Here is a 17734-nt window from a genome sequence, read left to right as displayed (position 1 = left end):
GCCAGTGACAGCCTAACTGGCTTCAGAGCTCGGGAGTGGAGGGCCAGGCCTGCTCCTTGCTTGCTCCCCCCTGCCCCGAACCCCGCTCCTGACCTGCAGACGCCCAGCCTCTCTCCACAGCACTACATGTCTTTCTGATGCCCCGTGGCACCCTGCGGGCCCTCACCTTCAGCCGCTTGGTGTCCGCGGTCTGGCCAGCCTGGGAGGCCGGAGCCACAGGCTGGACGCTGCCAGACGTGACTGTCTTGAGCTTCTCCAGCCCGCTGCTCAGGGCCGTGCTCAGACTGGAGCGGGGCTGCTTCCTGTCGGGGCTGCCCTCCACAGGGACAGCACTGAGGGGCTTCACAGGGTGGGGGCTGCAGAGACAGACAGGAGGTGCGTTACGGGGGGTGGGGGGGCAGCACGAGGAAAAGGTGGGGCCGCAGGTCTGCTGGGCAGATCCCCCCACTTGGCGGTGGCTGCCCCTACACAACCAAGGCCTTGGGACAGCTGTGCCCAGCATTCCTCAGCACCCCACCCATCTCATTCCCTCAGATGACCTCCCCCTCACGGGGACAGCAGAGGCCTACACACTTCTCCGCACCTCTACCCAGGCTTTGGCAGGGCCGCCCTTCCCCATCCATCTTCCCGCCCTCCTCCTTATTGCGACCTTTCTCTGGTGGTGGTGGCAGGGTGATCACCCCCCACCCCCAATTATCCCGTTTCCCAAGTTTCCCAGGACTATGGGGATTCCCAAGATGTGTGACTTCCAGTGCGAAAACTAGGAAAGACATGGGCAAACTGGGGCACTTGGTTGCCCACCTCTCTCCACTGGTTGTTTCCCCTCAATGTTTGACACTGGCCTGAGAAAGCTTCCCTGACCTTGTGTTTGCCTGGCTATCACCGTCAGTCACCCTCCCCTCTTGTTCCTCCTCCCCCAGCCTCTCCAGAGCGCACAGACTGCATTCTGTTGACGTTCTCACCTTCACAGACTCAACCCACAGAACAGGACGTCAGCCCCCGCCAGCCTATGGCAAACGTGCCTGCTGAGGCCACCAAGCCCTCGGCCCTCACCTTGCTGACCACTGTGGAGTTGACTCTTGGACCACTCCCTTCTTTGGACTGCTCTCCTTCTCCCTCATTTCCCCCCAAGCCCTCCTCTGGCTCTCCGACCTGACAAACCCCTTCTCCGTCTGCAGGTCTGCTCTGGGATCCTCTCCCCTACACGCTCATTGCCACCTCCAGCCTAGACCTCAGCCCAAGCTCTAGACCCACACAAACAGTGCAGGCTGGCTTACTCCACTGGGGGTCCACTCAAAGCATGTCACCCTGCCCTCTACGCCTGCCCTTTCCTCTGCTCCCCAGCAGTGAGTGACACCATTAGCCTCTCAGGGCTCCAGTCAGAAACCCAGGGATCCCTCTGAATGCCCTGCTTCAGCTTCAGTTTTAACTCACATCCAGCCCTGCTACCTTCTCTCACACCACCGCCGCCCCTCCAGGGCAAAGGTCCTAAACCTTCCTTCTGACCACAGCTGCGAAGTCAGCTCTTCAGTGAGTCCTGCCCACCTCCAACCACTCCTCCACTCTGCTGTAGGATTACGATCTCAGCCTCCCTATCAGGGTCAGAAAACAGTCTCTAACAACTGAGCCCTGCCCTTTCCTCCTGGCCCTCTGCCCCCACCTGCTCCAGCCAGAGAGGGCACTCTCACCCTTAGGCTCTGACAAAAGCTGCCCCTCTGTCTGGAATTCTGCCCCTTCCCTGAGGGCCTGCTAACTCCTACTCCTATTTCAAAGCTGAGCGAAGCCACTTCCTCTAGGAAGCCTTCCCGATTCCCCTAGGCAAACTAAGGTGACCCTCTCCTGGGAAACCCCCAGTACCTTGTACCTGCGACAGTTACCCAACCTGCAAGCATCAGGCCCCTAAATCAACTAACCTATCCCTAGAGGACCTCTGAAAATTGACGCTTGCTTCACAAAGGATTCAGAGCATTCAGGAGTAGGAAGCAAAATGGCTTAGGTCAAGGCCCTGCCCTCCACTGGAGAAGGGCTCACCCACATCCAGAGAAGTGTGCTCTGTTACTCAGCAGAGGGCCGTGTTGCAGCCTCACAAGCTGGGGACGGTGGCAGAAGCCCGGGCAGGGGCAGGCAGTAGGGGCAAGAATGCATCTCAGTCTGCCCTCCCCACCGAGGAGTCTGCGTTAGAGAAGGGTGTGGAAAGGCAACTAGCTCTCCTGCCACCTGCGGGCGGTGCCGTGGGAGGGGAGGAGTACCAGGGAGGCCTAACAACACCCTGAATGAGGGGCCAGGAGTCCTGCGCTCCCAGTACGATTGCCCTCTTGCATCTGAGGGACCCCGGACTTTCCACGGACTCCATTTCCTTATCTGAAAAATGGGGACAGCTCTATTGGGCCCACCCACTTCATTACGTAAAGAACATACCAAGTACAGACATGAAGCCAATTCTGAAGAGAATAAAACTTCTAAAAAGTGGCAAGTGTAATTAGCGGTGCTGCTGGCACACAGCAGGGCCAGCTGAGGACACTGGAAAGCTGTAACCACCTCCTCTCCCACACCTCTGGGAATGGCAGCACCACCTTCACTGGAAGAGCAGACGGGGCAGCCCAGGCTCCTTCCCACCCACGTCTGATATATCAGCACTGGCCCCAAGCCTTCCCTTCGGGGCTCACTTCCATCTTCCCTGCTGGACTGGAAACTCCTTGGGAATACAGTGGGGACAGTGACTTTCATCTCTGCTCAGCGTCTGGCACACAGTGGACGCTCAGTGAATGGGGAGGACGGAATGTACGAGGCTGGGGCCTCATAGAGGCCAGCCAGTGCTGGAGCCTGTCCTGCTCCCCAAACCCCTCGCCCTGCCCTGCTTCTCAGAGGCGCGGCCACCTCTGCTCCTCCCACTTCTTCACTCAGGCCTCCTATATCGCTGGCGCCCCCCTGGACTTTGCTGCCTCTGCTAAATCACACCGAAACCCCCCAGTGACCTGTGTTTGCAGACCTCACCTCGGGTCACTACTCACCGGCCACCCAGTGAGGTCACAGCCTCCTGAATCTCTCCAAACAGACCAATGCCACAGTGACCCGCGTACACAGGCCCCACTGTCCACAGCACCGTCCTAAGCACAGAACACCCCCCCACACACACACATGCAAACCAGCGAAGCACCTGATGAGGCCAGGTAACCTTTCTTCTGAGTCACGGACGTGCAAAGCATTTCTTTTTACCTTTTGCCCTCCAATGGGGTCTCCCCTTTCCTCTCGGACCTCAGTTCCGGTCCCCACTCTGGCTCTCTGCCTACCGCAGCCTCTCACCGAGGCCTATCGCAGAGGACGCGGGGGGGGGGGGGGGCAGGGGGCACTGGACAAACTTCACTGCCCGCAGCCCCCAGTGGCTGAGTACCCGAGCTCTCATCCCTCTGCCCCTGCTGACCCGCATCACCTCTCCCCACTGCATTCCTATTCCTCACCGGGGCACTTCATCAGCGTCATCCCCCAAACCCCTGGCTTGTGGGGGCACCTGCTGGTCCAAGGTCTCCAAACGAAGGCGGCTTCAGAGCCGTAACCACAGAAGGCTCCTATCGGTCTGCCCAGGTAAAGAAGCCCCTCGCCCTGCCCCGGACGGTCTGAGGCTGAAGCAGGAACCCTCAGCCCATGGGCTGCGTCACCCCCGTCAGTGCTCTCGGGTGGCCACTCACCTGGCACCGGGCTGCGGCTCCTCAGCTGGTCGTGTCTCCAAGGGCAGAAGCACAAGCAGGGAGGCTGGGGTGGCGGCAGCGTGGTCTTCCCCAAGTGGGGCGGGGGAGCCCCCCGTGGGGGAGGCTGGCTCCCCAGGGGGTGGGGAGGAAGAGGTCAGGGGCCAGGCTCCTGGGGGTGGAGAGCACAGAGGGCTGGGCCCCCCGTGGCGGTGGCTGGCCCAGGGGGGGAGAGGGGGCGGTGGAAAGCCAGGCTCTGGGGGGGTCGGCAGCTCTTCCGGACCAGAGTAGATGGAAGATTCTCTGGACCCTGGAGGAGATGTGGATGGGAGGCTGGGGGGATCTTGGCTCCCCTGAGACAAGAAGGGGTTCGAGGCATCCTCCTGCAGGGCCCACAAGTCAGCCTGTTGAGAGCTGCCCGGCAGGGGTCCAAGCCCTTCTGCTGGTCCCTGGCTCTGGGCCTCAGGACCTTCTCTCTCCGGAGCCCCCCAGATCTGCTGACTCTGAAAAGCCAGGCTCTTTGAGGAAGAGGGTACAGGGGCAGGACCCTTGGGGCAGCTGGTGGGCCCAGACACAGGAGGGCTGGCACCCTCCACTGGCTCCCCCAGCAGGGTTCCGGAAGAGCAGCTGTCAGACTCTGACCCCGGCTTCTTGCCCTCCTCCTTGGCCTCCTGGGAACCAGCAACCAGTGCACTTGGGAAGGCGTCATCTTCTCCCGTCTCTGCCCCCCTGCTACTCAGCCCTCCTGCAGCCATCTCCTCCTCCTTTTCCTCTTCCTCATCCCAGTCCTGGGACTCTGAGGGTGTGAAGAGGCGGGGTGGCTTGGGAGGTGGCGTGCTGGACTGCAGCCCCTTGTCCAACGCCCACTCAGGTTCGGGCTCTGGCTCCAGCTCTAGTGAGGGAAGCCCCTGGCTCCCCTTGGGGCTCACAGGTTCTGGCGACTCTGGCTGCACCTGGGCAGGAGGCAGCTCACTGGACTCTCCCCGGATTGGTGAGGACACCTCAGCTGCAGGAGAAATGGTGACCACATCCCAAGGCCAGGAACTGTCAACTGTATTGAGCTCATGCAAAAGCTGGCTTTCGCCTTCGGAGGCCTCCTCATCCTGGCCTTCAGGGGCGTCGTCAGGGCCAGGCAGCCTCTCCCACACACTGAGCACCTCTGGGGAGCTAAACAGAGATGTTGCACTGTCTGCTGGACTCTGCCCGGCTTCACCTCCGGGGGCTGTCGGTTCCCTGTCTGCATTGGAGTCTGAGGCTCGTGGGTGCAGCAAGGCTGATGTGGGCAGCAGGCCTGCCCCGACCGACCCGAGGGGCTCCGGGTCAGCCGCACTCGTGCTCTGGTGGTCCAGTCCCAAGTCCAGAGGAACCCTGGGCTCCAGCCACACGCTGCTCCCACCTCTTCCTCCTCCCCCAGGGCTCCCGGGGAGCTCAGCTGCCTTCACTGTCTCGGCCCCAGGGCCTGGGTCTTGCAGCCCAGTCGCCTCCAGCCCCACTTCTGCAGGGGCCAGGATCTCACTCCTGGCCTCTGGACGTAGCCTGCTGGCAGTAAAGACGCTGAAGGTGTCGTCCCACTCAGGCAGGGCTTTCTCAGGGGAGGCCAGGGGGGTGGGGCTGGCCCTCGAGGCACTGGGGAGAGAGGGAGCAGGTGAAGGAGAGTTTAGTGCTATGTCGGCTATGAGCTCCTCGAAGAAAGGGTTGCTCTGCAAGGAGGTGAGGAACGGGTTGGTGAGACCCAAGAATCCAGATGGGGTGGCTTCTGGGGCGGTGGTGGCAGCAGCAGCAGTGGCAGCAGCAGGGGAGGCGGCTGCAAAAAGGTTAGTGCTTAGCATGGGAGCAGCGGTGGGAGCAGGAGTGGGAGGGGCCGGAGCACAGGGGGAGCAGGGGGGGTGGTGAGGAGGAGCAGCTGAGTCAGGTTCTACCTGAGGAGACACGTCCAGGCTGTGGAGGGAGACAAAACCGTGGGCCTCCTGGTTAATGCCAAGACTGCACCGCCCTGCTGAATACCACACTCCCCGCCCCCCACCTGCCTCGGGATGAGATGCCTCAGCCACACAGGCTGGGTTTGGGCACATGTATCAGCCCGGGGACAGAGGGAACACCCCAAAATGTAGCTTTCATTAGATACCACCCAAGGAGGAAGATGCTGAATAGAATTCATTTAATCCTCACACCAACCCCGGGGAGCAATAATCCCATTTTACAAGCAGGTTCCCAACCTGTTCCCAAGTGTTTCTTCCACTACCCTGTGCTGAAGATTCTACTCAATGAAAACATGATCAGAAAGTGCCTTGCATCCCTTCAAGGACTGAGAGGAAAGAAAATACCAGCTGGCTTGGAGGGGATAGGAACCAGAGAAAGGCCAGCCTAGGTACCGGGCTGGACAAACAGAGACAAGACTGGTTTCTACGGACTCTCGTAGAAAGAGCAGATGATGGGGCAGTCATCAGGCTGACAAACATAACAAGCCAAGGATGACACCAAACACGGCTGAGGACATCTACTGTCAGAGGTCCATTCGGACCAGCACCTGGAAAACGGTGCCCCTCACCGAGGGCACCCACATGCCAGCCTTGAAAGCAGCCCTGCTGGGGAGGCAGAGGCTGGAATGTAGAGCACAGGCAGCAGCAGCAACTCTAGCTGTCAGCGGGGGCCTCCTAGGGTCCCCCACACAGATCCCTGGCTCCCCTAGGGAATCCATGCCATGGCAGTGAACATGGGGGCATTGCCTGCACCTGCACCTTATCTACAGTGCGCAGCTGACTTTAGGGATGTACACAGGGCGGCCTCTGAAATTAGAGCCCCCAGCTTCCCCAGGACAGTCCTGGGGAAGACCAGAAAGATGGCACAAGACCCAGCATCCGTGTGCAGCAGTCTGTGGTTTGCAGCTGCTTTGAGGCTGAGCCCACCTGCCAGACCCCGAGCTCAGCCGCCTCGCTTGCTATCTTGAGTCCCATCTCCCAGCCCCTGCTTCGAGCCCCAAGATCCCCATTCCTTGATGCCTGCCCAAGTGGAAACACCCTGGGGAGCACCTGCACATCCATCTTTTCCACTCAAGATGCTTCTTCCCATGGGGAAATCCTGGGGTTGGGCCATAAGGTGGCAGAAGCCAGGCTTCCCCAGTCAGCCCACGAGGACTGCAGGTGGGGACTGCATTTAGGGAAAGAGGCCAAAAAGTCTGCAGCTTGCCAGGATTCTTCCGAGAAGCCAGAGCCCAGAGAGAGCAGGCCCTACACAGAGCTGGGCAGAGGCAGGGCCAGTTCATCCACAAACACCGGAAGCAGGAGATGGGAAGGAGTCAATTCAACCAGCAGCAAAGGTGGGCTTTTTCCGCGTCTGCGAGTCATGAGCCTAGCGTTACAAGCAGGACACAGCCAGATCCCCATCCCCTGGGTTTCTCTTAAGAATCCAGCTTCTAGAGACTCTACTGACCCTGCCTTTGCCCTACAGTAACTCCCCACCCAAGGGTGGATTCTCAGTCTCACGCCATCACTTAGAGATGGAGGGAGAGGAGATAAAAGTCTCATGCACTCCCACCCCACCCAGGCTTCCCAGCACTGCTCTGCCTCTTTGGTCACAACATGGTGACCATAGAATCCTGGGCCCAGAGTCCCAATCTCTGCAAACATCTCTTCTCCTGTCATTCTAGGCAGGCCCCAGGACCAAGGCACACATACCTACCTTGGGACCAAGGAGAGCAACGTACCACGAGCCTGTGGGGTAAGACCCTGCCCTGAGGTGCCCCCACTGGAGCACCCATAGCAGATACAGCCCAACCCTGCCAGTAGGATTCAGCCCCCAGGAACAGGGCGAGGGTACCCTGAGCCACCTCACTCCCCAGGCCCCTTTAAGACGAGTGGGGGGGGGTCCTGGGGGAAAAGAGCTCCATCAACATTAAATAGCACCAAGTTTAGCTCTACAGTCCTCAGCCATAGCCTGGCCCCACTCACCCTTACAGTTTTGCAGCAATCGGGCTGGCAGTGGGAACTATAGGGCAGCAGGGTGGCAGGGAAGTAGCCTGGAGCCTCAGGCTAGGCTGGCAACTCCTCCTCCCCCACAGGCTCCCCAGAGGTGCACACACACCGTTGGTATGGAACCCGCAAAGGGCTCTCCCTGGAGGAAGGGACTCTAGTGCCAGGCCCAGCAGCAGCACCGCTGAGAGCACCCAGTCCATCCCTCCTACCCAGCAACAACCCCTCCCCCATGCTTCCCTTGCCCTTGCTCCACATAAGATGCTCATTCTGCAGGTTCTCACTTTAAAACGTCCCCTCCCCACATTCCACCTGGCACAGATCAGACACGTGCCCGTGGGTGCTTAGCTTTGCAGGTTATGCTCTGAGGACAGACATAAACACTGGTGTCCCACAACCCACCCTGCCAGCCTTAGCACAATGCCATCCCCCCATCAAGGAGTGGTGGCTTCATCAGATGCTGATTCATTTTCCCTTTTAGGACCAAAATTTGGGGAAAGAAATCAGAAGCCCAAACGGCTCTGCCGCTTCAAACTATGGTAAGAAAATTTTAAGGCCTATAGAAACCTTAGAATTAGTTGAACCTGCCACTTAATGCAGGGATCACCTGTTCACTCCAACAGCCCCCCTCTTTTAAACACTACTGTCCCCGGGCAACCGACTCCACCTCTGGGTCACCTCTGTAACCGGAGGCCAGGTTTCACTCGTAGACAGCTCTTCCTTAGGCTGACATGAGCTCTGCGTCCGTGTTATTTCCATGCATTGACCGCAGAGGTGGCAGGTGGATCTGAAAGGCTCTCCACCAGGCAGTCCTCCAAAAAGGCCAAAGCCAGCCTTCATGTCCTTCAACCATCTCTCTGTGTTTCCAACTGTCAAAACCATGGATGTCAATCCCACTCGTGCCAAACAGACTGGTTTTGTGTCTGTCCCTCCCTTTCTAACCCTTTCAGAACACGATCTCCTGGCATCTGCCCGAGATATGCCCAATGTCCAGGAAAACATCCCGGAGACTGGACATATCCTCTCCCAGCACCTGGGCACAAGGAGGTGACACAGTGGAGCCTTGGGAACTGTAATTAAGGAGACCATATAATTTCTCTCCCAAACCAGAACATGTTTATGTGGTACAGGGCACTATTAACTGTACCAGGGCAACAGGCACCGACAGGATACGTGGCCACACTACGTCCCTAGACACACAGTTATGCATTTACTCCCTGAGAACGCCACTGAGACAGCAAGTTCTTCCAGGCGCCACTGTGCACTGCAGGCTCACCAGGACCTTGCCCACCACCCCTGCTGCGGGGCTGGCGCAGAGGCAGAGGCGTGAAAGGCCAGCACAGCACGCAGTACACCTATGCTGTACCACACTTAGCCCTAATTAAAACACTGTTTGTACTCACCACCTGCTCCCCTACGTACCCAAAATGTTCTGGTCAGTGTGAAGGGGGAGGGGGTGGGGAGCAGAGTGACCTGCGCTTGGAAAGCTGATACTCTAAAAGGGCTCCAGGAAAACAATCTGCCTTGACACGGGTGTGGTTAACAGCGGGGGTCTTGACAGTCCCAGGCTGCTAGGGGCCTGCACGGGCATCAGTGCCACCTGGGAGCACTAGAGGGCGCCGCTGCCCTTTCTAGTGAGCAACCCCCAGCAATGCGCAATTGCATCCCTAGGGCAGAGGCCCCCCGAAGCTCTAGGCCTGCAGGACAGGTTCCTGGTGTCCCAGCTCGGGATCCTGCAGCTACATTCAGCCACTCCAATTCCAGGAGTCTAACTACAGCTTCCTGCACTAAAGTCAGCTCACCTTGCACCGCTCTTCAAAAGCCCTTGGCAAACCCTCTGGGTTACTAAGCACCAACTGTCATTTCTTCCAGACCAGCCTCTGCATTTCCTCAAGGCACACAGGGCCAGGGTGATGCTGATGGAGCTCCATGGCCAGGTTTCACACCTCCCCAGGCCAAGCCACTTTACACAAAGGAAAGCCCCTCCTGCCCTGCCTGGAGGCAAGGCCACAGAGCCTGTCCCTGCCAACGGGACCCAGGGAGGGCAGGGATGCCCCAGGCGCCCTCCAAACAGCTGAGGACAAGCTCGGAAGTCAAATGCAGGAAAGAAACACCTCAGCTTCCGTATGGACATCAGTGACCCAGCTTCTCTGGCTGGACTCTGAAAGGCAGTTAAGAGACATGCAGAAACAGGAGAAGGAAAACGGAGCAGCAGTGAGCAGCAGTGACCACCCCAAAGTCACGCAAAGTCTTGGCCTGCAGGAATCTGAGCCCAAAACCTGGGCAAGCACCTAGAAATGGCCTCACAGAGATGTCCCCCAGCATCTGTACTACCCCAGAAAAAAGAGGCCCCGAGAAAAAGAGGCACTGAAAACCCATTGTCTGTGTCCCTTCTGACCCAGGCCCAACTGCTCCCAGCAAATGCCGTCTTCTGCCACCTCCCTCCATTCCACTACCTACAAATAACTCTGAGTTGTCACAAGGCCACCGGGCTTAGCCTGGGCATCTAAGAAGGGCCCATCTCATTCTTCCCCTAGGCTACCGACGGCCAGCAGTTCCCCTGGGCTCCGGTGAATAGGGGCTGGGCAATAGGGACCGAGGCTGATGTCCTAAGCAGGGGAAGCAAAGGGTGGCATCACCCAGACACAGATCCACCCCACACATCTGTCTATGAGGCTGCCAGCCGGCCAGGGTCCAAACCAAGAAAGGCCTGCATTTCTTTGCCCACTCCTCTCTGCAGACTCAGAATTTCACAGGGAAAGAGAAGAACCATGACTTCAGGAGTCTTCTCTCTCTGCTGGGAAAGAGATTTAGGGACCTTCCTTCTGCCCTATGGCTTGACCCTTCCCCACTGTACCCGGCCTTCCCACCCACCTCCTGCCCACAGATCCAGGGGGAGGGGCAGGGCTTGCTGAGAGCAGAAATGGCTGCCCTTGCCACACTGGTTAAGGCTGCCACAGATGCTCCCATCCAGGGCTGGCCTTGGGGAAGGAGGGACACATGTGCCTATGGCCCCTGACTAGAGCCCCACCCTGGGCCCTGTGGACCAGCGCAGCAGCCTTCAATGGCTCAGAGTCAGGAATAGGCAAAGGGGCCGGGGTGAGGGCCAAGGGCTCAATATTATGATTTATAAGATATATATGTAGTTTACACCCACAGTTCCTGGATCACAGCTCCCAAAACTCCTGAAATTTTCTGAGTGAGAAAAGTAATAGGAGCATCTTTTGTTATATTTGTTCTCTTGTCCTCAGTTCCTGAAAACAATTTAGAGCCATAAAGGTGAAATGGGTGTTTGTTATTCATAACTAGGTTTTTGTTCCTAAGGTGATTTTTGGAAAGCACCTAAGGTGGGGGGCAGGGATGAGGGCTAGTTGCCAAGGGAACCACTCATAAACAGAAGGTTGGAACTCTCAGTGCCATGCCCAAATTTCTGGGGAAGGGGTGGGGCTGCAGGTTGAATCAATCACTAATGGACAATTATTTAAGCACTCGTACCTACGTAATGAAGCCTCCATAAAAACCCAAAAGGACCCAGACAGCTTCCTGGTTGGTGGGCACATAGAGATTTGTGGAGAGTGGTGAATGAGGAGAGAGCCTGGAAGCTCCCTGCCCTTTCCCCATACCATGCCCTCCGCTGCTCTTATATCTAGCTATTCCTGAGTTATATATGTAGCCTTTTGTAACAAACCGGGAACCTACTAAGTAAAATGTTTCTGCGAGTTCTGTGAGCCTCCCTTGCAAATTAATGGAACCTAATGAGGGGGTTGTTAGAACCTCCTATGTGTAGCTGGGCAGCGGAAGCGCCGGTAACATCCTGGACTTGACTAGTGTCTAAAGTGGTAAAGGAAGAGGGGGACTGTCCTGTAGGACTGAGCCCTTTACCTGTGGAATATGCTGCCATGTCTGGGTAAACAGTGTCAGAATTGAGTTGAATTGCAGGATATCCAGCTGGTGTCAGAAAATTCCTTGGATGTGTGGGGAACCCCCCCGCCCATCACCACACTGGAACTGGGTGAAGAATCCTAACTGGTATCGGAACCCTCTTAGGAGCTCTGTCCAGGGCCTGAACTGAAGGACCCCTGCCTCCCTCTCTTGGGTGGGACTCAGCACATTTAAAACAGACCGGCCATCATCAGTACTTGCCGTGCCTCAAGACAGAGATCCAAAGACAGCCAGAGCCCAGGGGTCTTCAAGGACAGTGGGTAGGTTAGATTTCAGGGGAGCAACCTATAGCCTCTTGCCAGGCCAGGGGAGCAATTGAAGGGAGGTGCACGGGGGGGTTAGGGTGGGGGCATCAATTACTAACTCCCCTCTCTCAGGGCAGAGAGATCAAGAGCCAGCAGGGGCAGCTTCAGGGAGAGCCGTGGAAGTCTGAGGTCTAGTTCATGGTCTCCACCTCTCTACCTGCCAAGGCTTCCTTACCTTGAGACCAGGGGCAAGAGGTGGAGATGAAGCAGCAAAGAATTGACACAAACGGCCTTCCTGCTTTTCTCCTATTCCTCCCTGTCCCTCGGGGGTTGGTGTGCCAACTGATGAAACAAGGCCGGCCAAGGAAGACCTGGACTCCTCAGTCCCCAGGGCCCTCAGGGCACTGTGCCCTCGAGACTCACCTGTATCCAAGTGCAAACGACGAGCCTTGGCTTAGGGAAGCCCCGCTCAACCATGCAAAGCCAGAGCCCCAGCCACCTGCCCGAGGGCCATGGGCTCCGTCCTCCCAGCACCAGGATCCAGGCTGCAAACACCCCACATCCTCCCCGAGGGACCAAGCTTGTCTTACCAAAGACGTACCTGGGTTTCTGAGTTGGTTCCTTGGCTTCCCTCAAGCCAAACCAGCTACTCTTGACCTTTTCCTCCCCGCTGGATGAATGATGGGGGGAGGCCCCCAGAGTGGGACCCCCCTTGTCCCCGAGAGAGCCACGGCGCGCCAACTCGCTTCGGCTCAGCCCCTGGTGGTGATGGTGGAAGAGGCCCATCCGGGGCTTCCGCTCCTCTTTCCGCACTCCTTCCTTCTCTGCCACAGCCTCAGAGGAGGCCACAATGGGAGTGGCAACCTGCACTGGCTTCCCCTCTAGGAGCCGGGCCCCCTCCTCCTCTCCAGAGTGGCTGGCCCCAGCGGCCAGCACTTTGGCCTGAGTGCTCAGCGGCTCCTCTCCAGGCACCGCCTCTGAGCTGCTGGTGCCGTGGCTGCCTCTGCCCCAGAAGTCCTCTGCAGACGGAGGCCCCTCCTCAGAAGGCCGGGAAAAGACACTGTGCAGGGAACTAGAGGGTGGAAATGGGCCCGAGATGGAGCTCCGGTGCCGCAAGGGGCCCTGAGGCTCCTCATTGTAAATGTGGCTCCCATTGACACAGAGAGAAGAGCGGGAGGAGGTGTCGAGATGGCCCTGAAGGTCAAGAAGGGCCCGGGGAGGAGCTGCTCGCATCTGCCCGGCCTCATCACTGTAGGTCCTTTTGTGGGTGAGCAACTTAGGGGATTGTGCAGAGTCCCTGCCTAAAAAGAAAGCACACTCAGGGTTAGCGCGGGGAAGAGAAGCCGTTTCCCGGCCCTGGGTCAACCCTGCTCCGCTGAGGGGAAAGACCAACCTCCCCTCCCCTCCCCGGCAGGCCCCCCCACCCCCGCAGACCCTCCCCTCCCCAGTAGGCCCTCCCCTCCCCGGAGACCCTCCCCACCCAGGCAGGCACGGCCCCTCAGACCCTAGCTCGCTCACCCCCTTCAGTGGACAACCAACTGCTGCGGCTGGGCGAGCGTGTGAGGAGCTCGGCGCCTGGGCCCTGGTAGGCCAGGCTCCCGCTGGCTGAGGACAGGGTGCTGTCCGAGCCCAGGGAGGTGTTGGACTGGGTCAGGGATGACTTGCGCAGCTTATTGCGGAGGAAGAAACCCTTGGCTTTGCCCATCTTTCCCAGGCTGCCCAGCTCAGGATCCCCCGGGACACTGCTTGGGAGGATAGCAGAAGCGGATTCCAGGTCATACTTCTTCTTGCCCTTCATCTTATCCTTGATCTTGCTGAAGGGGGACCGCGGCTTGTCCTTCATGGACAGGTCAAACATACTGGCGCTCAAGTTGTTGCGAGTGAACTGGATGGTGACTTGGATCTCCCCGCGCTCCTTCTCCTTCTTGCCTGCCTTGGAGTGCAGCTTGTACCACCTGTGAGAAGAGGGGGAGCGGGCAGAGCTCTGGTCACAGACACAGGGAGCCTGGCCTCCACCAGGCTGGCCAGGCACCTCACAGGGCCCCGCTTTGCTTTGGGGGCCTTAACAGCCTCTCCCCACAGACTCCTGCTCTGACACACAGGCCCTGCCTTCCAGGCCACAGGCATAGCTGAGAAACTATCCAAAACTTTTCCAGGATGGAGAAAACCACATCCTGGGTAGGGGAAGGGGAAGCTCCTTATGCTACTGGGCAGGGCAGCAGTGACCAGGCCATGGCCACCTCACACCCCAGCACCTTCCCTGGAGCTCAGAGGCCTCCCCTCTGCCCAGGCCCCCTACAACTGAAACTCTGCGGCCCAGGGGGCTGGGGCTGGGGCTGGCAGGGATCCTCACGTCTCCAGGCTTCTGGTATGGACCGACCTGCCCACATTTTTCCCTGTTTACATCATCTCCTCTGGCCAGTCTCAGCTAAAGCTCTGCTCCGAGCCACTCGCGAGCCCAGGAAAGAACAGCTCACCCAGAGGCCCAGGGCCAGGAACACAGGAACACTAGTGCATGTACACATACACACACACACACCCTCACCCACTCACTGACTCACCCCAAGCCCTGCCAGGAACACCTCTGCGAGATGTAGGAGCAGACAAAATGGCACAAAGGGGCCTTAAGCAAGAGACTCAGGGAAGGCAAAGAGCACTTGTACCTACTGTGTGTTACCATGGAATGCAGGAGTTCTCATCTCATTCCCACTTGTCCCTCACAACAAACCCATGATGTCAGAGATGCAGCCCCAGTTTTACAGATCAGGAGGCTGAGGCTCAGAAGGAAACAAGCAGCTCCCAGGAAGGAGAGGAGAGAGGCGGAGCCATGTTCTTCCCACCACACATTTCCAGAGACCCCCTCACACACGTGACCAGGGTGGGTGGAGCCCACCCTACAGGGGAGGGTTGTGCAGGGAGCTCTTCATTCCTCTGCTTCCCAAATCCTCCTCCCCAACCACTCAGACAGACTCCTAGGAGAAGGCCAGAGAAGGAAGGGCTGACCAAGCCGATCCTGCCTGGCTAAGGTCTCTATGGAGAGCCGCTACAAACCTCCATACGGCCCCTTCCCCCCTCTCACCCAGGTCACACTCCGGCCTAGCTCCAAGGATGTGAGCAGAGAGATTCCACAGAGAGAATGAACCAGAAAGGTCCTGGAGTTAAGGACACCAACCTTAAATGATGGGGTCAGATGCAGCTGAAAATAGGAGTGACTGGAAATCAGCCCCCTTTCTCAAACCAGCGCGCAGAATGCATAACCTCCCTGGCCCAGAAATAAAATAGTCAAAGGATGTGTTTCAAGATAAGTGGGAGGAAACTCCAGAATGTAGAAGGGCAACGATGAGGTGATTATTTGAGGTCAATCCAAGGAGGTTCACCACCAAAGCACTGGGGAGTCAAAAAAGAGAGCAGAGTCTGTTCCCACGTGTGAGGAGCTTGGGGGTCCTCCCTCCCACCCACAAAATAAGAGCTGAGCAACCTGAAAATCAACCACTCACAGGGGCCTCTTAGGCGGCGGAACGATTCTGTGTGATCCTATAACGGCAGACACCGGGCATCATATATTTGTCAGAACGCACAGAATATAACACACAGCGCGAACCCTAATGTCAACTATGGGCTCTAATCAACAATAACGTATTACTATTGGTGCATCAACTGTAACGAATGTACCACACTAACGTTACTGGGGTGGCGTGGGAGGGCTTAGGGAGCATACAGGAGCGCTGGGCTTTCCCCCCGTCCTTCTGTACATCCCAAACTGCTCTGACACAACAAACTTTACTAATTAAAAAAAAGAAGAAAGGAGAGTACGTACAGAGAACACAGAGGGAAAAACTACGAAAGAAATCATACAAGAACGGGTTCCTGAACTGAAGGGCGTGAGCCCCCCACAGAAGGACCCATGAGTGTGCGGCACAATGAACGAAGACAGACGCAGCCAAGGCATCCCTGGGGGGTTTCTGCACACCAGGAATAAAGAGGAGACGCTGAAGGCTCCCAAAGAGGGGAGACAGGCTCAGATATCCAGGAACAGAAGAGGACCAGGTCCTCATTACCAACACCGGGCACATGTGAAGTTATGCCTTCAGAGTTCGGACGGAGAAGCTTGGCGCCTAGAATTCTAGACCCAGCCAATCAAGCATGATGGTGGAATAAAGCCTGGTAGAGATGGTCAAATCGGTCCCTAGGTGCGTACACACACACACACACACACACACACACACACACACACACACGATTTTACTCACCACACTACAGCACATACACACAACACCGCACCACACATACACACTACACTGTACCACACACATTACACAACAACCCACATGCCTCAGTCAGTGGCCATCTTCCACCCGAGATCTGCCTACCCCACAGCACCAGCTCCCCGAGCTTCTCTTGGACACAAAGGGGTTGGGAGTGGATGATCTTTCATGTGAAAAGTCCCTCGACATCCAAATGTCCAGCATTAATTAAGTCATTGCAAGGGCTTGGAGACGGTGGGTGTTTTTATTTTTGTTCTCAATGCTGAGACTTAAAAAACAAAAAGGTCTTCTTCCCAGGGGCACCTCCAACTGCATCCCTGGAAGAGGCCATGATGACTAAACTCTTGTGTGCCCATCATGGGCTACACCTGGGGGACGGCTCAACCCAGGCCTGAGCAGAGTGAGCCTGGGCTGCCGGTTTTCCCTCCCAAACCTGAGAGACCATCCCTGGCAAGGCCGGGTCAGCAGAGGCGAGGCACAAACAGGGAGGGCACAGAGCCCGGCTCAGAGGGGCTGCGTGCTCAGAGGGGCTGCGTGCACATCTCCCAGCTCTCACAATCAGCAGCAGGAGGGAGGGAAAAGGGAGAAGGGAGGGGAGGGGAGAGCTAAGGGAGACAGACAGGCGGAAAGGATGTGTGTGGGGGCAGGAGGGGAGGTTTCCTAGAAGGAGGAAGCAGCTACCATCAGCATCCTCACACCTCCACTTTCTCAACCCCATCCCCACCCTGGGCCTGACCTTTTAACTCTTTCAAGGTCGCTTTCCCCAATCCTGGCCTAGGCTTCATTTAGGACAGGATGACCCTGGGAGGTTGGGGCAAAAGAGAATCAGTGTGTGGCCTCCAGCCCCAAACCCTCCAAGCCCTGAGCAGCTGGGATCAGCAAGCAGACATCCCCTGCTGGGGCACCAAGGTCAGGGGCCCTCAGCCCCAATGGTCACGCGCCACACAGCACAGCATTAGCCACGCTTGTCTCCGGGGGGGTAAGGCTGCAAGGAACTATCACTTCCGGCACTGTCTATTTTTGTCCTGTTTGAATTTTTTATAAGGAGTATATATTACTGTCGTAACAGGAAAAAGAGACAAGAAAATGCCCGTTCCTATCTCATCTCCTCAGTTGCCTGAGCCCCAGAATGGGCTGCTGGGCTGTCCCTCCTACCCCCTCTCATGAAGGGCAAGTGCCTCCCTAGCCCAGGGGGAGGCTCAGGTCCTCTGCCCAAAGGATCCTTGTCCCCTGTCCTTCCGAACCGCTGCCCCTAGAAGGTCACCTCTGATTCTTCTGCAGGGAATTTGGGATTCTCTGTGGACCTGCATTTCATGGAGGCCAGGAGGGAAAAGAAAAGGCTTCTTCTTCCCTCACCGTTTTCTGAGACCACCTCTTCCAGAGCAGGGTGTGGCTGAGAATAGCCAGGACCTGCTTCTGGACTTCCTGCCACTGTCACTCAGCTCTCTCCCTACCCACTTACCCCAATTCCCTCTGCCCACCAGGCCAGGGCAGGACTGAGCTAGACCCTGCCTGGAACCTTGGGTTCTCCAAGGACTCGACCACACAACAGTGTGACCCACTTCCCCCAAAAGTATGACCCACACAGGCTGAGGTGGCAGGGGACCACAACCAACAGCTCCCAGACCACA

General features: G+C 57.5%; 1 protein-coding gene across 3 annotated transcripts in view; it reads right to left on the bottom strand.

Moving 5' to 3' along the window:
• Positions 1-17734, bottom strand: part of RAB11FIP5 (RAB11 family interacting protein 5) — a 39600-nt gene that overhangs the window by 2269 nt on the left and 19597 nt on the right. The window contains exons 2-5 of one of the 3 annotated variants that reach the window (XM_081069402.1): positions 13357-13793; positions 12440-13139; positions 3687-5621; positions 167-356 (exon numbers count right to left, since the gene is read on the bottom strand). In XM_081069402.1, the coding sequence (XP_080925528.1) occupies positions 167-356; positions 3687-5621; positions 12440-13139; positions 13357-13793 (3262 nt within the window). The remainder of the gene's footprint in view (positions 1-166; positions 357-3686; positions 5622-12439; positions 13140-13356; positions 13794-17734) is intronic. The other 2 variants (XM_081069403.1, XM_081069404.1) reach the window with 2 other exon arrangements.

Source organism: Rhinolophus hipposideros (genome assembly GCF_964194185.1).
Source record: "Rhinolophus hipposideros genome assembly, chromosome: 12".
Classification (NCBI taxonomy): Eukaryota; Metazoa; Chordata; class Mammalia; order Chiroptera; family Rhinolophidae; genus Rhinolophus; species Rhinolophus hipposideros.
Note: the sequence above shows the minus strand (reverse complement) of the source record. Positions and strands in the feature narration are given on the sequence as shown.